The following is a 27,709-nucleotide window of genomic DNA, read 5'->3' as shown; positions in this document are numbered from 1 at the left end:
GTGTATGTAAATGTGTGCACATGCACCTGTGGGAACAGTATGTATGGGGTAAAATCAGGTATCTTTCTTTGATCTCTTTCTACCTTTGGCTTTTTGAGACAAGGTTTCTTGCTGACCTGAAGCTCATTGTTTAGACTAGGCTGGTGGCCAATGAGCTTCAAGAACTTCCTATGACTGTCTTTCAGCTTTGCGGTCACAGACGCCATTTCACCTACCCTGAGGTGCTGATGCTTTGTCTCAACTGAGCCATCTACACTTCATAAGCACTGCATCTTGGGGTGACTTGTTACACAGCTTCAGTGACTGAAACAGATAGCTAGCATTATTCTCCTCTCATTCATTAGTGAGCTGAGGCACAATGATGCTGATGTGTCACTCAAGGCAATCCATTAGTATGTGGCAGCATTGGGATTTAGATCCAGGCCTGCATGAACCTTCCATAAGACTGAGATTCTAGGAAAGTCCAGCCCTCACTCCACTTCCAGAAATCCTGCTTCTCAGAAAAGGGCCTCAACACTTGGAAGACTCAGAGATTTGGTCTGATACCAATTAGCCTGGCAGTCTTAGGCAAGTTATGAATTCTCCTCCTGTAAAGTGGGTGAGAGTTAAGGTGGGTGGTAATTATGGGAACTAACAGGAGCGTTATCCGATTGGGAGAGTGGGTTGACCCTAGCAGAGACAGAATTCATGAGTGGAGAACAGTAGTAGACTTGGAGATGCCTGTCAGTGAAGCCAAACTCTGCACAGGATGAGGAGGGAAATGATGGTAGTGGACTAGCATTTTGGAAGATTACACAGTAGATTTCAGAGTTTACTAATAGGGATTTGGATGTGTGCTACGCTGGATACAGCTTGCTCATGGGGGCTTAATCAGCATGGCCAAGACTGAACTGGTGTCAGAGGCTTTAAGAAACATGCAACGGCATGTTGTTGTAAAAATATAAAAAATACAAAAAGTATGGTTGTCTTTTACCTCGCTAGATATCTTGGTGGAAACACATCCCAACTCCACGGCGGCCCAGTGTCTTCTGCTGCTATACACTTTCCTACACTCAAACCGTCACATAAAAGAACACACAACACAATAACCTTTGGTCCAATTGATAAGATATAATTGCCCACCTTAACATACAAAGCCCAGTACCATCCATCCCTTAAGAACATTAATAACAACCTGTAAATACACAGAGCGGAATCTTAACGTCGGCCTCCATTGTTGTCCCTTGGATCCTTTCCCAGTCCCTCCTGTCTCTTCCTCATCCTCCGTTCCAGTCTCCTCCTTTTCCTTCAAAGTTCTCTCCTGCCCATCCTTCCTTCCTCTCCAATGACAGGCCTCCTTCTATCCGGTTCCAGCCCTCACCTGTATTTTACAATTTAAATGGAGAGAAGGTTCTGATGAAGTCACCTGAGTCCTGAGCTTGTGACTAAGCAGCTGTCCTTGGGGCAGTGGAATTAGCATCAAAATACAGATAACTCCAGGGCAACCACAACAATGCATCCGGTGTTCTTGGAGGTCCTGATATTCTGGCCTCCTGGTGTCCCTGTCTTCAGGTCACTTGACATGGTGTATGTGCCTGGTGCTCTGGTGTCTTAGGCTAGTTCTTCCTGGTTATTTGTCAGGGGAGAATTTCTGAACTCTTGGTGATCTAGACACTTGGTCAGAGAGGGGTATTCTGCCCTAATTTGATGCAGCTTTCTCACAAGGACATGTCCCTAGAGCTGGGCATATTTAAGTAACTGTAACTGATGTGTTGGAGGGGGCATGGGTGGGTGGGTAACAACATTCCCTTGCTCTCAGAGCTGTGTCATTCCTTGCCTGTAAGCCACCTGATGGCTGATTGGCTGCCTGTCTAGTCCCTGTGAATGGAGTTGCTATTTGTAAATACCCAAGTCCAGGCAGGCTGAGAACCCAGTTTCTCTACCATTCTGAGGGCACAGCACTTCCCACAACTAGGGAAGAGCAAGGATTAGTACCTGGAGATCCTGATCATTACTGGAACATTTCATTTAATGTAATGACCACCATTAAAATAACATTACATAAATGCTGGAATATGTAGAGTCTAGATGTGTGTGTGTGTGTGTGTGTGTGTGTGTGTGTGTGTGTGCATATGCACATGTGTAGAAAGGGACTATGAGAGAGGAAGTAGAGCTTTAATGGAAGGGAGGGGGGAACCACAAGTGAATAATGGAATATTTATGTCAGGAAAACAGAAGGGGGAAGTTTCTGGTGGGGTCAGCAAGAAGTGGAGGAGAAGGAATGAAAGAAAAGCAAAAGCATGGGAAGGGGCACCCTGAAGGTGGGTCAGGGTTCTGAGCTGAATAAGAAGGAAAAGAGGGGATAATGACACAAGGTCCAAAGTTCACCTCTGCTTCCTGACTGTGGAGAACATGGCCGGCCATCTTGTGCTCTTGCTGCCTGGTTTCCCACCAGGCTGACCCATATGCCTCCTTAGAGTAGGAACCATAATGAACCTGCCTTTCCTTAACATTTTGTCAAGTTACAACAATGAGAAAAGTAACATATACACACATGTATACATGTATAAAAACATCACAATAAAATTCATTTTAGGGTATGTTAACCAAAAGAATACTGTAAGCAAAATGATTCTTTCCCATTATAAAAGTAATCTAGATTCCCATGAAACAATAAAGAAATACAGATAATACAAATATCCAATCTAGAAATAATTGGATTAATTTGTTCGTAAAATCCTTTTTAGATCATTCTCTATGAGTAGACATAAAACTGCTTGTATTTATATGTCCCATTCTATAGCTGCCATCTTCCTTGCCCAGCATATAGACAGATAGGCAGATAAGCATGTGCATGCATGCACATATATGCACACATACATGTGTATGCATAAAAGTTCAATCCATGTCAGCGTACATGGATTTTCTTTCTACATGGTCTACATAGAGGACACTCATTTTTTATTTTTTCCCACGATGACTGACAGTTTTGCCTGATTTCCATTTCTGTCTGATTATTGTCTATTCCATCATTAAAAGGTAAGTATCCCGGGGGATGCAGCCATATGGCCCAGAGCACTGGCGGTCCTGGGCTGTGCTCCTGTCTGTGAGTACCACATTCCCTAGTCCTCTTCCTCCTTCATTCTCACCGGCTGGTAGGTGAAAATGCTATCTCGGTTGTCTGAAATTCCCTCTCAGCAGGGGGCTTTCACCTTTGCCCACTGTCCCGCCAGACTCACTCGTTACCATGTGACGTGGGCTGTGCTTGGCACTGGAGATGTTTTATTTTGTGTTCACTGCTTCCATAGTGTGCATGCACGTGTGTGTGTGTGTGTGTGTGTGTGTGTGTGTGTGTGTGTATGTTGCCTGATTTAATAAAAGTAGAGAACATTAACTCTTAAGGACTTCCAATATATATCATGTATTCTATATTATCATTTAAAAGAGGGGAAACTGAGGCACAGGGAGATATGAGGACACTTTCCCAAGGTCATACAGGAAAAACACATTCAGGGTGGAATTACTCCTGGCCTTGAACATAGGATATGTGACCTGTGGTCACAGTAGCCCAAACAGACTTCTCCATGCTAATGAGGTATCTAGAGGCCCAGAGGGTTTAGCCAATGAGCTTTTCAGGACATCCCTGCCCACAAAAGGTATTTAATCTCTGGTCCACTCTGAGGAGGTAGTATGCACCCATTTTCCATGATGAACATTCAATTAACAGTTTGGAACCTAAGGACTGTCTCTTTCAACAAGAACCTCTATGAGGAACATGGAGAAGGCTTTGGCCTACAGAGCTACATTGCCCAAGCCTCCACAGAAGGGTCCTTTGTGTTCCCAAATGCCACTAAACTAAGGAGTTCTTAGCTCTTCCACAACTTCCAGCGGTGTCTGGATGTCCCAGAGTCTGAGAACCCCCATCCCCGGGCTCCTCATCTCAGGCCCATGGACCCCTAACCATTCATTCACGACTGCATGTCATTTTCCGCAGTGACTAGATTCCCCGGAGCTTGGGAACCCCAGCTTTGGCCTCCCACATCCTATGCTGTGCTTTCCCACCCGCTGCATGGTGTATGCTCAGCACTGGACAGTGGTAGATGAAGGTAAATGCAGTCTAATGTCTCTGTGTTCTACCTGCCCAAAGGACTGTGCCGTTCTCACACCCCAGAGTGGGGTGGAATGCAAAACCACAGCAGGGATTCTGGGCTTTCTGATTGTTTTGATTTCCAAGGTACTGTGCACTGAATCCAGGGCCCAGGGGTAGGTAAGCATATACCACCAAGCTACATTGCCATGTTTCTTCCCTAGCTTCAGAGCACTGGGTGGCCAAGTTCAGCACCAATGAGTATGTGGCCTCTGTGCTATAATTCATGGGTAATTCTATTGAATTCAGAATAAGTGTTTTGAACATATTTGTGGAACAAATGGTTATGCATGACAGATCAGGAAAACAAAACAAAACATTCTGTAAAATCGTGCTCTGGATCCCAGGAAGGCAGACTTCTGTCAGGTGTGTCTATTTGAGGAGAAATAGCTTTCTAATTTTTTTAAAAAATTTTTTAAATTAAAATACGAAAATTAATGGGTTGCTGGAGCCAATGGAAGAGGGGAGCTAAGGTTGTCCATGACTAGGGACAGGCATGTTTGGAGCTGTCAGTCTGCAGGAATTTCCCATGAGCGAGCGTCTGCCTTCACCCAGAGATGAGCAGATAAACTGGCTGATGAGGAGGGAGGCTTTGTTTCTTTTGCATTCCTGGACGAATCAAGCCTGGCTGGGTCTCTGGTGGCTTCTAGGGAGCCTCTCAGGCACTGCTGTGACGCCTTCAGTGCCATCACGTGGGTTCCAGGGGCCAGATTCAGGCCCTCAGCTCCGTGGAGAAAGCACTTTGGCCACAGAACCGTGCCCTCAGCCCTGTGGCAGCTTTTGATTCTTCTGTGTCATTTGTCCCCTCCCAATCTGCGCCCCACTCTGATGGAATAGATCAGCACAAACCCCATCATTTCTTCTCTTCATCCCCACCGCACAAAGCCTCCCAGGACCCTCAGAGCTCAAAGTCCCTTGCCCCATTGGCCAGGTCTCACGGCTTGGTACCTGCTTTTCTATTCTCTACACCAGCCAGGTTTGCCTTCCTGAGCCAGATGTGTGCCCCTGGGAAAGTGTCTTCCCATCCTCGAACCCCAGTTTTCTCTTCTGGAGAGCAGGCATTGTAACCCCAAGCATCCTGCAGCTAATGAGGCCCTCAGCCAGGTCTACGCTGCTCTCACCTCCCTCAGCCTCTCCTCCTCCAAAGATGAACAGATTCCAACGATCTTGATTCACAATAAACCTTTTCTTCTGTGAAAGAACAGCCTGATTTTACTCTAAGCTCTCCCATTCCCCTAAGGAAGACTTTCTTCTCTGCTTCTTTTCTGCAGTCTTAGACTAAGCTGCCATCATCCATGGAGAGAGGTTGCACTTCTGAAGCCACTCATTAGCAGGGGGATTTGTGTTCTTATATCCAATGTGAAGCCTCCTGTCTTATCTCAGCCATCGGTTCCCCATGGGAAGAATGGCACACATACGAATGGCATACTCTCTTACAAGAAGGCCTCCTTCAGCTCTGTTCATGGAATCAAGTTTCCAGGAAGCAAGGACCTGGCCCCGGTGGTTGATTTATTGAAGGATGTTCTCGGGAAGCCATCGGTCATTTTCTGGCCACATTTTTATGGATAGGTGCAGATGATGGGAAAAGTAATGGGTGCTACAAAGGACAGGGAGCTGGGACCAAATGGAAGCACTCATCAGGAGAATGGAGCAGTCTTGTCATAAGGAGAATCTGTGGCCGCCCGCTGAGCCTCAGAAACTGGCATCTTCTCTGAGGGCGGTAAGGAAGGGCCCCCCCTGAAGTGAGGGCTTGGTGTACCCAGCAGGGCAATTAGGTTGGAAGGAGCTACTGGCACGGCATACCTCCGGCCTATATCCTTTGTCTCATTGAACTAAAAGACACCTGAGCTCCATTGTTGATAAAGATGGTGGCTAAATTCATGAATATTTCTTCAGGGCGCTCCTGGAGTTGGGATCGTCAACATGGGAAAAAAGATTCAAGTCACCCAGAAATGTGGCCAGAAAATGAATGGTTCCCTTAGAACATCCTTCAACAAATCAAACACAGGGGTCAGGTCCTTGCTTCCTGGAAACCTGATTCCAGGAACAGCACTGAAGGAGGCCTCCTTGTAAGACGCTCCTCATAGACACCAGATCTTGTTTGCTTGCACAGCCTCAGGAGGTCAACATTTGGGGAAACCGAGTCTTAGAGCAGTTCATTAAGCTGGTCATTCAAGCAGAAGATGGTTAAACCCACACAGTAATTCTTATCACTGTGAGTTCAGGGTTCTCTCTAATACAAAAGCACATTTTTCTTTTTTTTTTTTCACCCTCCAAGGAACACGGGAACGAAAATACAGGGTGAGGAGTCCAAAATGATGCCAGCTGGGAGAGTAATTCAAGTTAGAGCTGCAGGCTGGCACTGGAACACACCCACCCCCTGAACATCCCAGGCCAGGCCAGTCCACATGCCCCGCTGTCCCTGGCCTCCTGCTGGCAGTAGCAAATGAAGAAGGCCAAGGGCAAGGCTGCCAGCAACAGGAAGATTGTGGCAAAGTGTTCACCACCCTCAGGCCTGAGTGAATTACTGACCCATCTTGGAGGAGGGAGCCCGAGCAGAAATGATTTCAGGGGGAGAAGGGACCAGAGGCAGTGACCACTCATTTCCTCACTGACTGCAGAGAGATGAAATGTTCCAGAATTGGAAAACTACCAAGTTACTAACCCTTAGGATCCTTTCCCAGAGGGATGCCACAGGGGTCGTTCTTCAGACAGATTGTCTGCCCCAGGTGGTGATCCTGCTCTCAGAAGAGTGAAACAACCATGGGAAATGTTTGTTTCCCTTTTATTTCCTCATCCACCACTCCGTATTTAATAAGTGCCCAGAGAGGTCCCATCCCGCTGTGTCCCAGGCCCTTAGAAGCACCAGTGTATGCAATACCCACTTTGCCCAGCCACTGAGGCAGGGGGGAGGTGTGCACAAGAGCCATGGTGTAACATTCTTATGTGACATTTCATTTTGGGTCTCGGCTAAGTGAACCACAGTTGGAGGGCAGATATTATTCTGGATGTCTTTGTGGGAATGAGAGTGTATGGGTTTTTTGTTTTGTTTTGTTTTTGCTTACAATTAATATTTGAATTGAAGATTTCTGAGTGGAATGGATTGCTCCACTGCTTGGAGGTCTTATGCCAACCCAAGAGTGTCCTCCCCCGATCATGAAGGAATTGCGCAGTAGATGGCTTTGGCCTTGATGGCAGTAGCATTGCTCCCCTTGGGTCCAGATGACCCAGCCAACCCTGCATTTTAGGGGCTCGCTGGCCAACTCCTAACTAAATAAGTTTCTTTGCACATATGGGTTTTAACTTTCTTTTCTAAAACAGGTTTTTACCATGTTGCTCTGGTTGACTAGGCTGACCTTGAACTCCCAGAGATCTACCTGCTTATGCCTCTCAAGTACTAGGATTAAAGAATATGTACCAACAAGCCCAGTTGGTGTGTGTGTGTGTGTGTGTGTGTGTGTGTGTGTGTGTGTGTATCCTTGTAGGGTGTTAGATTTCCTGGAACTGAGTTATAGAAGGTTGTAAGCACTCCATTGTGGCTGCAGGGAGCTGGACCTGTAGGAGGAGCAAGAGCTCTCAAACGCTGAGGCCTCTCCAGCCCTACTTCCGTTTTTTAAGCAGACTATGGTTGATAAACTTTCTGGTCTTCCCTTACCCCACAAACATGGGTGTAGTGTCTGTCTGGGACTACCAGAGTTTTGATGCCAGTCTCTCTGTTCGTCTCCTTGTGGCTGTCCTCCTGCCAAGCGCCCACCTGTTGCCCAGCCTCAGCTCCTCTTGCACCATCGGATTTGGGCTTTTATCATGAGATTGCTGCACAACAAACGGCCTTGCTCCTAGAGCTCCTGGCTTGGTTTCTATCAGACTTTGTTCTCGATGAGCCAAAAAGCAGGAGGCAGAAAAAAGGAAGACCTATACTTTCAGCCATTTTTAGTGTTGCTCAGGCTAACTTTACACATTGAGTACCATCATGGAAAGCATTTCCTCCAAGCTTGGGGAACACACCATTGATCCTTCAGCATCATGTGTACTTAGTGCTGGAAGTAGACCACGCTTCGCCCCATCCCCATGGAATCACTAATACCCACCGCACTCCACTGGCATTTCAGGGAAGGGTGCCTGTCTTCCTTGATACCAGGCTTCCTTGGTGAAACTGCCTGCTGAGAGCTCTTTTGGACCAAGTGCCCTGTCCACTGTCTGTTAGAATTCATCCTCACTACACTGAAAATAGACAAGCGCCTTTATCCCTGGTCAGGGCTCAAGGATGTCAGTGTGTGCCTTCTCCTTCACCAAGGACCTTAGAGGGGGGTCACTAGGCAAGCAGACCCTCTCTTCTTTGCCTGGTTTCCACACAGACTGAGAAATTAAACAAGTAGGCTGTGGATAGCTCACAGTCACTTTTGTTCAGATGCAGGCCAACTTAGAGAACTTAGGTTTTGCCTGGGCTGAATGACCTTAGGAAATCCATAAGAAGATAGAATCATTTGTTGCACAAGACCACACAAGTCAGGGCCTGTAGGGAAGGGGAGCCAGTGTTGGTGAAGTGGCTGACTAACGCCCCTGAAAGCCACTCTCCCCCAGAGGAAAATGGCTTGTCTTCTACAAGCCCAGCACTTTCCTTCCCAGATGTCCTACTCAGGTGCTCACCGGGCAGATCCTTCCTCATTCAGGCATGGGTGGAACAGGAATATTAGACCTGTTGGACTAACACTACCGTAGTTGAACTTTAGAAAGAAAGGAGGGCTGAGGAGATGCCTTCATGGGTAAAGCAAGCGGGTAAAGCGAGGACCCAAGTTCAAATCCCCAGAAATTATGGAAAAGCCAAGCTCCTGGGTCAAGATGGGAGGCAGAGACAGGAGACTGTCCGGAAGCTTCCAGGCCAGCTAGTCCGGCATGTGCAGCAGCAAAGGACAGTCCATCTCAAACAAGGTGGAAAATTGAGACTAACCCTTGAGGGTGTGGGGTGACCTCCCCCACAGACACATAGAAAGAAAACAAGAATGATGGGACCAGCCCCTCATTTTACATATGGGAAGACTGGGGCTCATGTTAGGTCTCTTCGGACCTGACCTGAGTGTTCTATAACCGTAGGCTGTCATTTGTGTGACAGATACCTCTGGTAATATTGTGATACAATCCCAAAGCAAGAAGAAGATAGAGCTTTTACCTCATGCCATTAACTGATGCTCAGGGAACCACCTTGGCATGCTCATGTAGAACCTGGGAGCGGGGTCGCTGGCACAGCACTATAATCGGGGACTGAGGAAACACTGCTCTTGGCTCACTTAAGTATCTCCACATTATTGAAGGAGGGAGAAGTAAAATGTCAGAAGGAAATATGCATTTAATTTGTGTTAAAGAGCCCAGTTCATTTCTCAGTCTTTGCCCTTTCTGTTTCTGCTTTGGTCCTTGGTCACTGTAAATCATTTCAAAAAGTGATTTCAAAATAGAAAAGGACCAGGAAGTGGAGGGACAGCCCTTCACATTTAATCTGGCTCTGGCGCCAGTTAGGGTTTTAATTTTGAATCGTGTAAGAAGGCAGAGGTGGCCTTTGACTCACTGAGGAGTAGACTAACCTTAAACATAGATGGACTCCGGGCTGTGTGTGTGGGAATACAGGGTGTGTGTGTGTGTGTGTGTGTGTGTGTGTGTGTGTGTGTGTGTGTGATCAAACTACCTAAAATAAAGATTTCTCTCAAGGCTGATAGGAGGAACAGGTATCTCCAATTCATCCTTAATAGGAATGTGAGCAAAGCCATTCCAAAGAATGAACTTACCTGAGCTCTCTGAAAAAAAAAAAAGATGTAAAGAAAAAAAAAAACCAAAAAGGCAAAGAAATGCAACTTTATTAAAAATGTACTCAGGGAAAAACAAACGTCACTTTCCAAGGTTCCAGTATCTCTGAGAACGTAAAGAGCTAAACCAAGAAAGGAAGAAGTTAGGTGGGTTGTTTGCGAGTTTCAAGCCACTAATGAAATAAATCTGACCTAAGGGTTAGCTGACCAGGCTCTCTGGGATCGCCGCGGGCGACTTGCTCTGCCCTCTAGCGGACATACGTGGTGCTGCAGCCTCCGGCTCCAGCTGTGGACCCGCACCTTCAGACAGCACCGCGTGCTGACGCCGGCGGCTCACAGCCTCGCTGGCTCTCTCTTGTCTTCCTACGGCATCCAGCCACCAGCAAAGCCGCAAGCTAGGGGATTTCAAAGACGCCGAGATCTACCCCGTGGTAGCACGGAGGGTGGCGCCAGCAGCTCTCCCATCCTGGGCGGAGAGTCCACGCATCTCTGAGGCCATCCACTGCAGTGCAACTTCCCCGTTGGCAAGGCAACTTTGGGCTAACCTGCAGTCTCGCTTTAGGTGGCTGGGACCTTTGGACCGTGGGGACAGGATGGCTAGGACCTACCTGTAGGACCATCAGGTTCGGAGGGAAGGATCTGGCGCGTCTCGCACCTCTGGTTCCCGGAGGAGGTGCTCAGGATGTTCTGAGAGCCTGAAAAGCTTGGACGAAGATGCAAAGTCTCTGACTGTCCGGGCTCCTGGGCTGGGGGGATTCCTGTGAAAGGCGTCCCCTGGGGTCTCTGGCACAGCAGCCTTGCGTTGCGCTGGGGTAGGAGGTAAGGTGGGGGCACTACGCTTGTAGGCAGGAGTCCCTCCGGAAGCAAGCGGCGTCGGGAAGTTCTGGAAGCCGGGGTTGAGTCTTGGAAGCAGGAGGTGAAGAAGGATGGGCTTGAGCTGGAGCTTTTGGGGGGACCCCAGGAAGATGTACTTGGAGTAAAGGCTATTAAGATGGGGGCTGGCTTCGATCCCCTAGGAGGTGGTTGTTCTGTGTCCGGATGGGATAGGTATAGGTATAGGTTTGGGGGTTCTCTGCAGGAGAGGCCGCTGGTGTGTGTGTGTGTGTGTGTGTGTGTGTGTGTGTGTGTGTGTGTGTGTGTGTGTGTGTGTGTGTGTGTGTGTGTGTGTGTTCGTTCTTGTTCTTGGGGAAAGTGGTTCATCGCAAGCCTCCTCTCTCGGTAGGCAGAGCGGCTGACCCTGTCCTGGGACCCAAGTGCAAGGGCACCTCCAAAGGCTCAAAGAAGGTACCTCAAACCGGGATTTTTACCGTCACCACCGAGAAATCACTGCCACTGAGCAGTCCCATGACTGGGCTCGTGCCCTGAGTGAGACTCAGGTAACTTCAGATTCCCAGGAAGGGGACTTGCACGCCCCACACTTGCGTCCCAAGTGAAGCACAACGGTCTGGTCACAGCCCTTCTGGTTTGTTTCAGGGAGAGGACAGGCAGGTAGACACCTGGACCGAGCACCAGGCCCCGCCCCACGTGCCACGCTTTAAAGAATCGTAAGACTTAGTGCTCCCTGGAGGTCGCGGTCGCGGTCGCGGACATGGAGGGCACGCCAGCAGCCAACTGGAGTGTCGAGTTGGACCTCGGGAGTGGAGTGCCACCAGGGGAGGAGGGCAACCGCACGGCCGGGCCACCACAACGCAACGAGGCCCTGGCGCGCGTGGAGGTGGCGGTCCTGTGCCTCATTCTGTTCCTGGCTCTGAGTGGCAACGCGTGTGTGCTGCTGGCGCTGCGCACCACGCGCCACAAGCACTCGCGCCTCTTCTTTTTCATGAAGCACCTGAGCATCGCTGACCTGGTGGTGGCTGTGTTTCAGGTGCTTCCGCAGCTGCTGTGGGACATCACCTTCCGCTTCTATGGGCCCGACCTGCTGTGTCGTCTGGTCAAATACTTGCAGGTGGTGGGCATGTTCGCCTCCACCTACCTGCTGCTGCTGATGTCGCTCGACCGCTGTCTGGCCATCTGCCAGCCGCTGCGCTCCCTGCGCCGCCGAACCGACCGCCTGGCGGTGCTGGGGACGTGGCTTGGCTGCCTGGTGGCCAGTGCTCCGCAGGTGCACATTTTCTCGCTGCGCGAAGTGGCGGACGGAGTCTTCGATTGCTGGGCGGTCTTCATCCAACCCTGGGGACCCAAGGCCTACGTCACATGGATCACGCTCGCCGTCTACATTGTACCGGTCATCGTGCTGGCCGCCTGCTACGGCCTCATCAGCTTCAAGATCTGGCAGAATCTGAGACTCAAGACGGCAGCGGCGGCGGCGGCTGCCGAGGGGAATGACGCGGCGGGTGGAGCTGGGCGTGCGGCGTTGGCACGGGTCAGTAGTGTCAAGCTTATCTCCAAGGCCAAAATCCGCACGGTGAAGATGACCTTCATCATCGTACTGGCCTTCATCGTGTGCTGGACACCTTTCTTCTTCGTGCAGATGTGGAGCGTTTGGGACGTCAATGCGCCCAAGGAAGGTAGTGTGGGCGGAGAGGAAGAGGGTGGCAGGGTCAGGTCTTAGTTCCCCTATCTCTGTACTCCCAAGGTTCTGGGATCTTCTTGGGGCATGAGCTGGTCTCACAGCATCATCATTCTCTGGTTCATAGACTTTGGGACAGTCACTTCTCTGCGTCTCCAGGACTACAGCATGGAAATACCCACGAAGTACAAACTCTTGCCAGTAAGGCAGGCCAGATATCCTGCAGAGGCCTTAGGCAACTTTCAGTGTGAAAATTCTTATAGTGGAGTGGGAAGCTGAGGCAGGCGACTGTCCTTTTACAGAGAGAGAACGGAAGTGGGTTTTCAACCTGAGCACAGGCTCAGGCTCCCACCGCTTTGAGATCACTGTATATTTTAAGTCGGTCAGAATACACAAAGTCGAGGGTGGATAGGGTCAACCTCCAGAAGGGACAGTTGGTCCGGTGAAAGCTGACTGGGTGAATGGAGGCTGAATAGGTCTTCCAAGGGACCTCTGGGGTGGTCAAGACAATTCCAGAGTGTCTCATGGGGCAGAGGTAATGAAGAGAGGTGAGTAGGTTAGAGGACAGGGACCTGGCTGGGGTGCCGAGGAAGGGAGCCAAAAGGACAGTGGTTGGCTTTGACCAGGAGGCTGTGTGATTGTGACTCTGGAGGAAAGAGCCATTCCCTCAGGAGGACCAGTGAAGTTATAGGGTAGGGTGGTGGCCTGCATACATTAGAAGCCAGGTGGGGGTTGAAGAAGGAAGAAGGGGCTGGGGAACCAGACAGCTGGGGAAACATGTAGGAGGACCTGGTCTCCTTTCACCGACCAGTCAGAAAGTTCTAACTCTAGGTGGTGCAAAATCTTATTATGGATAGAATCACTGTCACTCCCAGCACCAAATCCCTCCTCTTGGGAAGCTAGGTTCTCAGAGCAGGGGACCAGAGGGTCATTGTTCTTCTGTGCTCCTGTCTGGAAACCACAGACCCCTGGATTCATTGAGCCATCTTGCTCCACAGTGGCCAGGACTCCTGTCAGTCAGTAGTTACTGATAGCCTGTGGTATGCAGAGCAAAGATTGCTGTGAGGACTCTGTCCATTGTGTGGTCTCTGGTCACACATTACAAAGACTTAAAAAAACTCATTTCTACTGGGTCACACAGCAAGTTTGGCCAGAACAAGAGCTCAACCTGGGGCTTCCCGAGCCAGGAAATGAAGAGCCACGGCTGGAGAACCGAGTGAGGTGTAAGGCTGAAATGGGAGTTTTAAAAGAAGGCTCCAGGCCTAGCTGCTTCCTCAGCAGGACTTAAGGATCCTAGCCCTTGTGGTACAGAGGCACTCTAATACCTGTGGTGGCAGATCCAAGATGGGCACCTCTTGGGGCAAGTCTGGGGGATACCTGCTGTATTAGTAACTTCTCTTGTCTCTGTGACAAAAGTAACTCAAGGAAGAAGGGTTTCTTTTGGCTCAGAGTTTGAGGGTGCAGTCCGTCATGGTGGCAAGGGGTAAATAGCAGGTGTGAGGCTATTTACCTTTATGGTCACATCGAGGCCACGGGCAGGAAGTAGACAGAGTGCTGTTATCTAGCTGAGATGTTCCTTGTCTAGGCCCAGCCTACAGATGGTGGCACCCACATTCAGGGTGGGTCTTTCCCCCCTGTGTAAACCTCTCTGGAAATTTCACCCTCACAGACAGGTCCAGGATGCATCTCCTAAAAGACTCTAAGTCCTGTCAATCATTAGATCTGACCTTCAGGTGTCTCCTGTTCTAACCGGCTCTGAGATGCTGGCTCAGGGCCTCTTTGTCCCTCCCTGACCCTCTGTGTGTAGCTCTTAGGATAAGGAATGTTCCTTGCAGTGCCTGTAGTAGGGATGCCTTGGGGGACCTTGCTCTTTAGTCACCTAGCACAGTGGAAAGCCATGGAGAGGGTGGGCACAGGGATACTGGGCAGGTTTTTCCTTCTTAGCCCCGGAACACCTTCCAGCTTGATCCTGCAGGCTAAACATTGCAATCAGATGGGCAGTTTCCAGTTGCTTTGGCTCCGGGAGGAGGATGTGAACACTTATGTAGAGCTGTTTCCCTTGTTTTCCTGGGTTCTGCTGCAAGTGACTTTAGCTCTCCAACTCTCAAAGGTTTGATTAATGTTGGGGACTAGTGAGCGAAGCTTGCTGCACAGTTTTCCCCATCTGATAGGTGTACCAGTGTGCTGGAGGTGATAAACGTAGCAGGAGGCCTTGGTTCTGGGAGCTTAGCCTGCAGCTGGGGAGGCCTTAGATTTGGGAAGCTAAGCCTGGACCACAGCATACTCTTCCCTGAGCCTGGGTTGGGACTAGGGCTGGAGCCTGCTTGCTTTCACCCCATCACCTTGTCCTAGCAAGTTAGAAGTGTCCACCAAAGGCACCCCCTACTGGCTGGGCTGTGAGGCTCTCAGACTTCATGAGGCTCTGCTGACAGAGGTCCTCATGCGCAGGAAGGAGCAAGTGTGCATGAGAAACTGGCTTCCCCCTGTAGGATTGGGGCCTTTCAATAGCATCAGGGCTATTCCCATCTGAGAAAGGGGAAAGAGCAGTGACAGAGGGAGACTCCCTTTCTGGGTATCAGTTTGAGAAGGCAGACAAATGCTCATCCGTGTGTCATCTGCGTGTGCCTGGATTCTCTACAATTCGCATCAAACTTAGCAAGTAGATAAGCTCCGTCTGAACGGGAGGAGACCGAAGCCAGGAGACAGGATCCATACTTCTTACCTTAGTCCTTAGACCCATGTAAGCTCCCACAGGAGATAGACAGGTTGAATCGTCTCTCACTGCAACCCGCTGAGGGAAACCGCAGCACCAGGATTTCCTGGGCTCTTGTCAAAATGCTGGTTTGTGTTCCCCATTGAAGACCTGCAGGAACAGAGGAGACACTTCCTCCCTAGCCCGATCCTGGCATTCTGGGTTTTTCTCAACCTACTTGTGTGTGCCCCATCCCATCATGCCCCAACCAACAACATGGTGCTCTCGGCACTCCAGGTTCCAAACCCCCCATTGCTGGGACCCCTAAAGCCATACAGAGTCTCTGCTGCCTTAGCCACGGCCCCCATCATCTGCCCTCTCCTTTTTCTTCCCATTGCTGCCTTGGCTAAAAGCATGGCTTTCCGTCTCACCACTCTTGGTGGTTTGGGACAGATCACCTGGTGTGTATGTGACTGTGTGTCCATTTTATACAGGTGAGTGTCGGCATGTATGTGTGCGTGTGTGTTGGTACATATCTCTGTGTATACACATGTGTTCATGTGGGTAGGGTGCATGACTCAAGGTGTGTGTGTATTTATCTGGGTGTAGGCTTGTGGGTGAATCTCTGTATATGTGTATTCATGTTGGTGTGTGTTTGTGTGTTTGTGTGTATGCTTTGTATGTTTATGTGTGTTCATATGGGTTTGCATAACTGTGTTTGCCTTTGTGCATGCATTTGCTTTCACGTTGGCTGGGTACATGAGTGTATGCATTGTGTGTTTCCTTGTGTAGGTGTTGGTTCATATGAATTTGGGCATATACATGTGTGTATATGTGCATGTTCATGCTTATGTGTATGTACTGTATATTTACTTGTGTCGGTGTTGGTTCATTTGCATGTGGGCATGCATGTGTGTGTCATGTTGTTTATCAGGTGTGTTCCTGTGTATGTTGGTGTACGTGGGGTGAGGGAGCATTAGTGTGACTACGTGCATTGTATGTGTGTGTGTGCTATGTTCACGTGAGAGTGGACGCATGTGTATGAATGGTTATGCATGTGTGTTTAGGTTCTCATGCACTTGTGTACATGTGCATGTGGAAATCCAAGGTCAACCTTATCAGTGGCTCAGGGGCCACTTTGCTATTCAAATATTGTCTCCCACTGGCCTGGAACCCACTGACTTGGTTAGGCCACTTGGCCTCAGTTTCCATCTCTATTTCTTCAACAATGGGAGGGCGAGCCTGTGCCACTGTGCTGGCTTTCCAACGTGGGTGCTGTCGATATAACTGGGTCCTCATGCTTGCAAGGCAAGCACTTTCCCAACTGAGTGGTTTCTTGAGCCTGACACCGGGTCTGCTTTTGAAAAGTAAGAAGCAAATTTAACAAATGCCAAGGCTTTAGGGAGTAGGGGAGTTGCGGGGAGCAGGGAGTGGTTTTGAGAGCAGTAGTGTGGTGGGCTGGGGCAGTGGTAGCAGCTAGCTGGACTGGGGTGCTAAGAAGCAGGGTGAAGGGCGGAGCAGTGCCTAGCTCTGGATTTGGAAGTGTCCCTCCCGTTGGAGAGGGAGAGAGGAAGAGACCAGGTGTCCACAGTGTCCTTTCCTGGGCTGCTTGCTCCTAGTCACTGGGAGCAGCTTCTGCTCATCCTCTCAAACCGCTCTTGGCCAGGAGATGGCGCTTCTGTGCCAGGCCTCTCCCCCTGGCCACACCTCACGCCTGAACAATCACTCTGGTTTGTTTTCTCCTACTCACTTCGCTCTCTGAGTGTGAACCTAGTTTTCCCAGCGGGCGTTGCGTTTGAGTCCAGTCACCCAGTTAGCAGGCGATGCTCTGTCATCTAACAGGGAGATCGTCTTTTTGCCTTTCCGATGTGCTGGAGGAGGTGGGCGACTTATCAGGACTTCCTGTCTGCTAATTTCATGCTTCAATTCAGGTCATTCCCTTATCGACCTCTTCTTATTTTCCAGTCTCTGCTTGCAGCCGGGGACACAACATCAAATGGGACATAGTCCCCAGCCTGGGAGTATAAAAAAATAATGAGAACATGATGGGATGTCTCCACACTAGAAGTATTCATTTACCATGTAATGTGAATGTTCGTTGGAGGCAGACAGTGGCTGATTCTGTATCCCTCGGGGGGAGAGGGGTATCAGGAGGGTTTCAGAGAGGAATCAATGTTTGAAAAGCGTTCTGATGGCCGAGTAGGAGCTTTCTGTACAAAGAAGCAGGCATACATCAATAGTTGAAAGCATTAGACAGCTACTTTATTATTTTTCTCCATTCTCTACTCATATGAGCTGGGATAGTTGGAAAGAATTTTAGTTGCACAGCAATCACTGAGGTCCTGGTTAAAAGGCTGATCTGACTGGGCACATTGGGGTGATGCTAAGTGGTACCCATGAAGCCGGCCCTCAACAACACTTCGTGTAGCAGAGCTTCTCGATGTAGACTGTGACCTGAGCCTGCCCCTTGCCTCCCACATGCTTCCGTGTGAACTGTTCTTGGAGAACGGGGTGTCATAGAGTATGGAGGAAGATCTGGTTTTTCTCCTGCAGCCCAACCCAAGGGCCTCACAGGTTAGCCAGCTATGACCAGAGCCTAAACAAAGGCTGTTTTAACCTCAGTAACCCAGATGCTCTTCATCCCAGCCCCAAAACGCATGGAGCTAGCACACCACAGAGAGTTCTAGAACAATCGCAGTTGTAAAAGTTCAGTCTTTGCAAAGATGCATCCCTGTGGCATATCCTGGAACCCCATCTTTATGTATACATACATTCCAAAGGAATATTTTGAAAGGCATGCCAGAGCCCTTCTGCGACCCCAGCACAAGTCCTTGGAGAAACAGGAGCTCCCCCAACCCCCAGTTTTACATATTTGGGGAAGGCCCTGCCCAGGAGGCTGGCTTCTTGACTTAAAATTTTCAGAAGTAGCTAGTGGATGTGAGTCAGAGGAGAGAGACCATAAGCCTTTGTTTGCACTGTGTGTGAATGCCTGGGTTGCCTCAGGAACAACACAGCCTGCAGGGCTGTGGCCAGCTGCCTACCAGCTGTTCTGGGATAATTTGGGTCCTTGATGCAGGGTACAGTGAGTGCCCGGAAGTACAAAAGAGGAACTTCTAGGGACTTGAGTAAGGCTGGTCTGGTGGGGATGGAATGCTTGGTGCTGTTCCCCCACAGCCTTCTGCTTCTTTCCCCCCAGGACTCACAACTAGGAGGCAAATGCACAGGAGGCACTCTTTCAGGCGTGTGGCACCCCAGCACCTATGGCTAGCATTGTGTTGTTGCTCTTGCCTGTGCTCCTGCCTGGTAGTGGGGGCTCCCATTTTCAGGTGCCCCCACATCCCAGCCTCTTCGGCCTCTCCCCCAGATGCTACCGCTCACAGTTCATTCAGAGCTGACCCAATGCATGAATCCCTGTGACCAGGAACTCGATGAGTCTACACGGGTCCCCAGTGCCAGCTTAGACCTGCCAAGGATAAACTCATTGGATTCAGAGGGTGGCTAGATGTTTGAACTCCCCCACCCCAAGGCAGCTTCTGGGCAAGTGGATGGCTCAGCTTTGCCCACTCATTGTCCCTTTCTGGCAGGGAACAGCCTTACCAGGTGGACAGCCTGGGCACCGTCCCAAGACCTCTGCTCATGGGAGGGTGTGATTTTCATTTTAGGATAGTGGGAGACAAGATTTTACAGCTGACTCTTCTGGTGATTCTCCTGAAGGGTGAAGGTCTCACTCTGCTGCAGAAACCTACCATGCTGGGCTAATGGCAGTGCTGGCAGTGAAAGTTTCCCCAAATGGATAGGGCTCTGCTTCTCTTCTCTTCTCTTCTCTTCTCTTCTCTTCTCTTCTCTTCTCTTCTCTTCTCTTCTCTTCTCTTCTCTTCTCTTCTCTCTCTTCCCTTCCCTTCCCTTCTTTCTCTCCTTCTCCCTCTCCCCCTCTCCCCCCTCTCTAAGGAAAAGCAATTAAGGGTAGTTCCTTTAGCCTCTAATCGGGACCCCGTCCTTGGACTTCAATGAATGACCACAGTTGATCCCATCTTTTATCCTCAGCAATAGGAAGTCCTTTCTGGCATTAAGACCCTTTCCTTCTTCCCACTTTCCTGTGTGGCCTTCAATGTCCAGATGAGGAAAGCCACACTCAGAGGGTAGATGTGTTTTGGAGAGGGATGGAGTGGGGTATTCAGACCTGGGAGGTTTGGTTTGGGAGGAATCTTGTATTCCAGGCATCCCTCCTCAGAGGAGTTTCTCTTGGGCTCAGGTCTCCTTCTGTGTCTTGGCTCCCTCCCCTGGCAACTTCTGTGCACACATCCACTCTGGCTTCTGTATCTCTCTATCTCTATCCTGATGCCATGATGGCTTTGTCTTCTGGGAGATGTGACACAGGCTAGGCTTACAGGATCTTGCAATTTGGGATGTCTCTGCAAGGAAGACAGATGAAGGCTGGGTTCCTGGCCTCTTTGATCTTCTTCACTGAGCATTCCTAAGAGATGGCTACTCTTCTGGCCAGGGAGGTAACATGAGGCTCCACTGGGAGCACTGAGTAGCCTGTGCTAGCAGTTGAAGAGTGAGCTCTGAGTCCTGAAGGTGAGACTGCAGTCTCCCCTACTTGAAGAGATGGGACGACATCATCCTCTTCTGGAATGGCTGGGACTGCGGCATCCTCTTCCTGAAGGGGTGGGATTACCCTGTTGTGCTTACCTAAAGGCATAGACTAGGTCAGTTAATACCCTTAGAAAGCAGATATGGCCAACATTTTAGCTTCTCTTGGCAACACAGGACAAAGATAACAGATTGTCTTGGGCTACATGTTTAGATTTCAAGGATGTCTAATCTACAAGCTGCAGATTTTGAGAACATGCATATGTTTATTTTGTGTGACATTGAGACACGTTGTTGTCCCTGACAGAGTTCTTACTTGAGAACTGCAGTCAAGCTTTAAAAAATAGTGTGATGTTTTAAGTAAATTTACAACTTTATATTGGTTTGCATTTACAGCTTTCCTGGGCTGTATATAACCTGTGGGCTGTAGGCGGGATAGTTGCCAAGCATTAGCCAACCAGGCTGCAAGTTGGGAAAGGAGATAAAAACAGGTAGAATCTCAATGTGGGAGAACACCAAGGGCCGATGTAGCCCTGGACCTATAGGCTGCAGAGCTGGTAAGCAGAAGGCAGAGGGGGCGACTGCATGTGCTTTGAGCTGGTGAGTCCTGGCTTGTGCCCTAGCTGAAGCAAGTCTTAGCCCTTCCCAGTAATGTAGGTCCCCCACATCTGCAGTACAAGGTTAGACATTGCCAGGACACCGAGAAAGACTATGCAAGCCAAGGGTCTCTGTATCCATTTTGAGTTATTTGTTCTGTGGTGGAGTTAAGCCCTCATCACAAAGTGCTTAAACCTACCAGGAGCTGACAGGCTGGTGGCGGTGGCAGTTCCACTGTGCAGGCCTCAGGCTGTGGACTTTTTAGGCCAGCACAAGTGTCTACATGTCTGCTGGCCTTCTTGGTCAGAATGCTCTACTCTGGAAGCAGTCAGTGACAGACGTAGCGATACGGTCGTGAAGCTTCCAGAAGCTCAGCCACAGGGTCTTGGATCTTTTCTTTACCCAGAGTGTTCTATATTCCCAGACATACCCCAGCCCAGGGAACGCAAGCAGGCCCGTTTTCCATGTAGGAGACAACACCACTGAGGATTACAAAAGCAATGTGGTGTCTCAAGTGCATCCCTGTCGTTGCAGCAGAATTGGTGGCGACGATGAGGCCCTGCTCGCTGACAAGGAATTTGAGTTCTGAACCACCCTTGCCTGTCAGTCTCATGACATTCCTGTAAGAAGCGCTTTCGCTTCCCATCTCACAGATGAGGAATCATGGGTACAGTGACGTTGAGTGACTTCCCTGAGAACACACAGCTCCACAATGTACAGCCAGATCCTCGCCTAGATCTGTGTGTCTTAGAAGCGAAGGCACAATTGGATTCTGCTGACTGGGGCGTGGGGGTAGCTTCTTCCTGCTGACTGTGATGTGGGAGTGGCTTCTTCCTGTGACCTAGGCTGCTCTAAGTGCACTTGCTCCCTCCTCCCGTGCCCTCAGCATCTACCCTTTAACACTTGCCCCTCCTACAGACATTTCATCAAAGATTGCCTGACTTTCCATAAGGATGACAAATACTTAGGCCTGTGGGGTTCAAGGTCTTGTTCACAGCTGTTCGACTCTGCCCCTGAAGTGCAGAAGCAGCCATCGACAGCCTGTGAATGGGCGGTCATGGATACAGTCTAATAAAACTTTATTGATAAAAACAGGGCAGGCAGATTTTTAGCCCATGAGCTGCAGTTTGCTGACTCTGGGTCTGTCCTTGAGAAAGATAATGATCCACTGGACATCCTGAAGTCCTTGCCCAAGCACTCACCTCTAGGGACTCTGTATTTGTCCTAGGAACAGGGTTATTCTCTCTGTGGCCCACACTGCACCTGCTCAGCCAGCCTGTGCCTTGGCTTTGGGGCTGAGATTTGCTGACGGGAAGCTCCTTAGACCATGAGAATGAGAACCTATTTTCAAAAGGAACCAGCTTTGTTACTTTTGGATGGGAAGGTGCAGTGTGTGCCTTCCTTCTGTATAAACTGGGGTGCAGACCACTCTGGGAACTGCATCATTTGGGAAGCCTTACACAGGGGTGCTGACGTCACCCTGCCTGCATGGTCCCATGCCCCTCTGGAAACAGCACCGTAGCATGGACTGACAGTGTCCCCATGCTTCACTCACTCTAAATGCAAACCCCTGCTGTCAGTCCCTTAGGGTGACCCACTAAGGTTATGCAGGGAGAGGATCCATCCTCCAAATACCCAGAACCAGAGCTGTGTCTGGTTTGCACGAATGCAATCATCTACCTTGGGGGCGGACCTGAGTCTAACCCTGAAGTTCACACATGCTTCATGCACACTTTGCACGTCCATGCAGCCCAGAGGGAATTTTACTTGGGGTTTTGGTGCGGTTGGGGTGTGACTGATGTGTCACATGAGGTCTGGTGTGACTCTTTCTAGCTGGGTAATCGTGTCAGCATACAGAACCTTTCTAACTCGGGAGCACTCGGGATGCCGAGTTTTCTCATCAGGTGCGCCCAGCCTGTACTTTGTCATCGTTCCCAGTGGGGCAGCCTGGGTTAGTCTGGTGCCTTTGGGTCTGGATCTGAGATTCCCTCTTATTTCATCTCCATCTTCTCAGGGGCTGACAGTTTGTTTCACTGTGCTTGGCCTTTATTGATTTTTTTTGCCTCTTTTATGACTTTGAACATATTCTATTTTTAGTCTTGTGGGCGACTTTAACCTTAAGGCATCCATCCCATCAGTGGTCCTTGTTTTCTCTTTACCCAGCCCAAAAAAAAAAAAAAATAGACAGAAAAATCTCCTCAATAAAAATAAGGGATCTGACCACATTGGCCTTTCTTCCTTTGTTGTTCTTTAGTTGTTACTGTGTTCATTTTGGGGATTAGATGTCCCTATTTGGATGTCTGAAAACTCGTTTGGCGAGGTTCATTTATTTACTCTTTGTCCATCATAGCTCGCTTCTGTGCCAGCCGGCACACCAATGCAATGAACTGTATCAATAGCTCTTAAACTTGCCTGCTCTTCAGAACCCTGGGGCCCGTTCTACCACTGCTGAGCCCCCTCCCCGGGGTCTTACAGCTTGCATTGCATCCGTGTTCTCAGGAGCTGCCTGCCTGGGGTTGCCACTCTGAGAGCCACCCAGGCCTCCCAGCTGCTACTTGTCCGTGGCTGCTGGGGACTTCACCAGCAAGCCAGACCCTCTCTGTACCCAGACTCTGCTACCCCAGCCTCCCAGGGAAGATCTGTACCTGGGTTGAGATTTGACTTCCGGAGTGAGTCTTGAAAGTTTTTTTTTTTTTTTTTTTTTTTTTTTAACCTGACAGAAAACTGGTGGGTTTGCCCGGCTCTGAGGGGAAGCTTTCTTCATAAGTGATGGCCACATGGAGATTCTCACTCTCACTGTCATTTCCCTCCTGCGTTTCTAGAGAAGCTGCCAGGAATCACCTCTTGTCAGAAGCAGTCTCGGTCTTCAGACTTAAGGCCAGTGAAAGAAGCATAGGTTTTGTTTTTATTCCTCCTGCTTAAAAGTACCTAGGAGCAAGTTTGTCTTTTCATTCCGGTACCCACAGAGCCTGGCATGTGCCTGATATGTGCCTGGCATGTGCCTGGCATGTGTCTGACACGTGCCTGGCATGTGCCTGATATGTGCCTGGCATGTGCCTGGCATGTGTCTGACATGTGCCTGGCATGTGCCTGGCATGTGTTGACAGCCATTACCTCTTCCTGAGAACTCCCGTGTTCCTGGTGCTCTTTGATTCTTGCTGACTTTCAGGCAGGGTGGAAATTCTCATTGTTTTGTGTAAAGATGAAGTGACCGAAGCATCCGAGGGAGGTTTGGCCATTAGATGTAGTGATTGGTACTGGCTGGGCTGTGCAAACGAAGGCTGACATCTCCTTCCTCCCCACTGCTCCCGCCACCCCCGCTGTTATTGTTGTCCAAGTTTGCTGGGTAACGGATGAAGGATGAAGGTGGCTGGGATGCATACAGTACCTGTGAAGGACAGAGGCCTTCAGTGCCTGGGAAGCTGGAGTAAAGAACAAGGGTGAGGTAGCTCTCAGGGCCGAGCTGTGCCCTGGTAAGATCAGGGAGTGAACCCTGAACAAGGATGTGGGTCAAAGATATAACATGTGTGGTGGGCACCTTGTCTTGGGATCCAGTCAGTGGTACCTGGCATGGTTGTTGCTGCGGCAGCCATGGCTGAGTCAGGAAGGTCTGGGATGGCTCCAGAGTGACCCCCTGTTCTCTTTTCCTCCCGCCCCACCCCACAGCTTCTGCCTTCATCATTGCCATGCTCTTGGCCAGCCTCAACAGCTGCTGCAACCCGTGGATCTACATGCTCTTCACAGGTCACCTCTTCCACGAACTCGTGCAGCGCTTCTTCTGCTGCTCTGCTCGTTACCTGAAGGGCAGCCGGCCCGGCGAGACGAGTGTCAGCAAGAAGAGCAACTCATCCACCTTTGTCCTGAGCCGTCGCAGCTCAAGCCAGAGGAGCTGCTCTCAGCCATCTTCAGCATGAGCCATAGGCCTGGCCCACCGGGCCAGCCGCAGGGTTGGTGGTGTGGACTCCAGTCTTCCCCCGTGGTGGCTGTGCATGAAGCTGCATTAGGTGTCTATTGGTTTGCATCCCTTCTCTCCTTGAGTTGGCTAGAGCGTGTGTCATATTCTGACGTGGGGTGGGGAAATGTCTCTATGGGGGATGATCGGGTCACTCAGCCATCAGAGGGTCACCTGAACTCCCACCTGTGTTTCTACTACCCTGACTCAAGTGCTCCTGGGTGGTGGGTGGACTCTTGGACACCTGGCTTTTGTCCCTTTCCCTCTTGTTTATCCTGGTATCTTGTGAAAGACAGCACGCCTAGGATAGGTGACTTGAAGCCCAGTGGGCTGACAAGGAGTGGGAAATGAGGCTGCGGACGCAGAGTGGTGCTAATTTCCCCCTGACCTGAGTCGTGTGGACAGATCTTAGCATCCTTAGGGCATCCTGGAAAGCACTGGGAACCGGAAACTGAGCTGGGAGGCTGCCTGGCTCTGAAAGGTGATGAGAACGAGGCCAAAATGTTGAAGATGCTGCTGCTTGGCAAACATTTAGGAAGGAAAAGGAGAGTCATCCAGGACAGGTGAGGGAGGGGAGCTGTTTGTACATGACACTGACCCGTGCATATGTGATCTAGGAGCACTCACATACATATGCGTACGTGCACACACATGCAAGTAGCCCTTCTCTCCCCCCTCCTCTCCCTCTCTCCTTTCCCCTTACCCCGTCTCTCCCCAGAGCTGACAGAGAAGTAGCAAGGTTAGTGTCAGATCAATGTTACAAAGTTTGTTCATATTTCCTTATACTGCTGGTGACCAATGGGAAAGTGAAGGGGCGTCCATCCATAAAAGTCCCAGAATGAGGAAAGGAGGGTTAGGGATAACAAGGGAAATGTAACCCTGCGCCCTCAAAGCTGCAAACAAGAACTGGAGGGAAATAAAGGAGAATAGATAAATGGGGCCACCTTGCGCTTATGGGTCAGAGACATAATATTGTTGAACAGATTTGATGTAATCCTCACCAAGATCCTAGCTGGCTTCTGAAGAAATTGATAAAGTGGTCCTAAAATTCCCAAGGAGATGGGAATTGGGGTGGTTAGGATGCCTTGGAATTTGTGATGGGCGCACGGTTCTGAGAACGTATTAAAAGTTAATAAACAACCCCCCGGAGGCTGAGGAGCTGCCTCACTCAGAGAAGCGTGTGCTGAGCAAGTGTGAGAACCCAACTTGAGCACCTCAGCGTCCATGTAGAAGCCAGGCTCAGTGCATCTTAACCTCAGCCCTGGGGTGGGGGCTTACAGGTGGATCCCAGACACTTACAGGGCAGCCAGCCTAGCAGACTGATCAACTTTGAGTTCAGCAAAAGACTCTATCTCAAGATTAACTAAGTAAATAAAAATAAGGTGGAGAGTGATGGAGGAAAACCTTTGGTCTCTACATGTATCTGTGGATAGACAACATACACGAATGCACGTATACACACACACACACACACACACACACACACACACACTAAAACACTAAACTATATACACTTAAAAATGAGAAAAAAATTTAAGAGCTGAGTTCTGGGAAAACCCAAATGATGGATGACTTTCTTGGCCTATTTTCCTCTAGTGCAGTTTCCCCTGTGACCCACCAAGTGTCTGCAGGAGAGGCGGGTCCTATGCTGGCCTGTGAATGCAGTGCTCATCCCCGTCTGGCATTAACGAAGGCCAGAGAGGGATGTTCCGAGGCTCCATGCCCTGTCTTCTTTAGAGCAGCATTTCCCCAGGAGGCTTAAAGGCTTTGTTTATCGGATACACATGCCCTCAAGTGTCCTCTCAGCCTTGAGGGCAGGATATGACTCTGTCTCAGAAATACCATTGGCTATTAAATATAGGACACGATTGAATATTGGCTCTCTGTCTGTGGCTGGTTACTGTGCATTCTGGAGTCCCTTTGAAATACCCAGACGTAATTCTGGACTTACTGAAATGTATCAAGGGCGCTTCCAAAATACCTAGAATCTGTAGATCCACTTTGTCAACCACCCTACTGCCCCTCCCCCACTTCTGAGCACATTTTCTTCTGCTACACTGCAATATTTGCCCAGCCCATACACATACCTGTATGCACACATGCACACAAGAATATGAACCAGTACCGTCCAATGTTCAGGGAGGAGGGAAGCGTGTGCCACACTGTCCATGTTCAACACTCACAATTTAGGGCAAGCTGAAGACAGGAGGCAATGCCGTTTTTGGACCCAGGGACACTGACCCTCATGCATGCAGTGTCCCACCTGCTAGTCCCTGCTCTTTGAGAAGCTAACAAGATTCTGCTTTGGGGTGTCTGTGCCTGTGTTCTAGACCATCCTGCTCGCTTGGGTGCAGACATGACAGTAGGGTGGGAGCCTGTTAGCATCAGTGCCTTGCAGATGTTCCGAGTCCCTGGAGTTCATAGAGAAGTTGCTAACCTTAGAGTCAAGAGGAGTCACTAGGAGTCAAGGGAAGCAATGACTCAGATATTCTGACCACGGGCAGTGTTCCCGAGAGCCCCAGAGGGCATAGAAACCTACTAGGGTGCTGCTGCCAGTCTATGTGAAAGCTCTAGCTGGTTCCTTGGGTTTTGTACTGACACCGTATCTGTTACATAAGTGACAATTGACTTCACCAGCAACATTGGATTGACACCGTACTGTCCCGATCTCACGCGTGAATATTTTTAACATTTCTCCAATTTTTGTTTACCCAATGAAAGCCAAGGATCTCTAGGGCTTCCAAACACACTCCCTCCCAATCTTGCGGCCTGCATTCTCCTTCCTCGGACCCCATACTAGACATCTCCAATGTCTCTTCCTACTTTCCAACCTGTTTAAAATCTGTGTGTAGGGTTGGAGGTTGTATTAAATTGGAGCATGCTGAATGTTCTGGAATGTTTTGTCGTTCTGACCACAAGGAGTCAGTGTGCAAACTGTGAGAGTTATTTAGGCCCTGCAAGAAAAGAGTCCTACATTTAGAAATCTGTAGCCCCTTTTTTGGGACAAATCTGAGCCATCATTTCAGGGAGCACAATGGGGTGTGGGTGTAGGCTGCCGGATGATGGTCCTGGCTTCCAGTCTGTAACTTTTGTATTCACTTGCAATGAGATGCCCCTCATCACACAGTGTGAATTCCTTGATATTGTGATTTCATGGACATTTGTGTGATGCCCAGTGTCCCCTGCATCTGGTGAGTGACACAGCCTCCTGCTTTACCAGCTGCTTGATAAATGGTGCACTTAATAAACGTTCTTTTCTGTATATTTCATTGCCTTTTTCCTCCCCGCAACCCCGACACCCAAGAAGAATGGCATCTTATATTAGCTTCCTGGCAGGCTCTGGGCTCATCTTCTGCTGATGACAGCTGCATGGGCTTGGCAGGGGCCAGAGGGGACCTGGTATTATTCTCTGGAGTCCTAGGTGTGCTCATTGGTTTGTGGAAAA

General features: G+C 49.6%; 1 protein-coding gene across 11 annotated transcripts; it reads left to right on the top strand.

The window, feature by feature from the left end:
* The first annotated feature begins 9,643 nt into the window (after positions 1–9,643).
* Positions 9,644–27,526, top strand: Oxtr (oxytocin receptor). Of its 11 annotated transcripts, none has more exons than XM_087656107.1 (4): positions 9,644–10,740; positions 11,144–11,297; positions 11,395–12,428; positions 23,979–27,526. In XM_087656107.1, exons 3-4 carry the CDS (start codon positions 11,510–11,512, stop codon positions 24,224–24,226), a joined length of 1,167 nt encoding a protein of 388 aa, XP_087512233.1. In that variant the 5' UTR covers positions 9,644–10,740; positions 11,144–11,297; positions 11,395–11,509; the 3' UTR covers positions 24,227–27,526.
* The last annotated feature ends 183 nt before the right edge of the window (positions 27,527–27,709 follow it).

Source organism: Rattus norvegicus, chromosome 4 (genome assembly GCF_021556685.1).
Source record: "Rattus norvegicus strain SHRSP/BbbUtx chromosome 4, alternate assembly SHRSP_T2T, whole genome shotgun sequence".
Lineage (NCBI taxonomy): Eukaryota > Metazoa > Chordata > Mammalia > Rodentia > Muridae > Rattus > Rattus norvegicus.
The sequence above is the reverse complement of the archived record's forward strand: the minus strand, read 5'-3'. Positions and strand labels throughout refer to the sequence as shown.

Excerpts from the sequence above, each read along its gene's own strand:
- Oxtr (XM_087656107.1), top strand. The coding sequence starts at position 11,510 with ATGGAGGGCACGCCAGCAGCCAACTGGAGTGTCGAGTTGGACCTCGGG. Across the intron at positions 12,429-23,978 it reads CGTCAATGCGCCCAAGGAAG|CTTCTGCCTTCATCATTGCC; the intron begins GTAGTGTGGGCG and ends CCCACCCCACAG.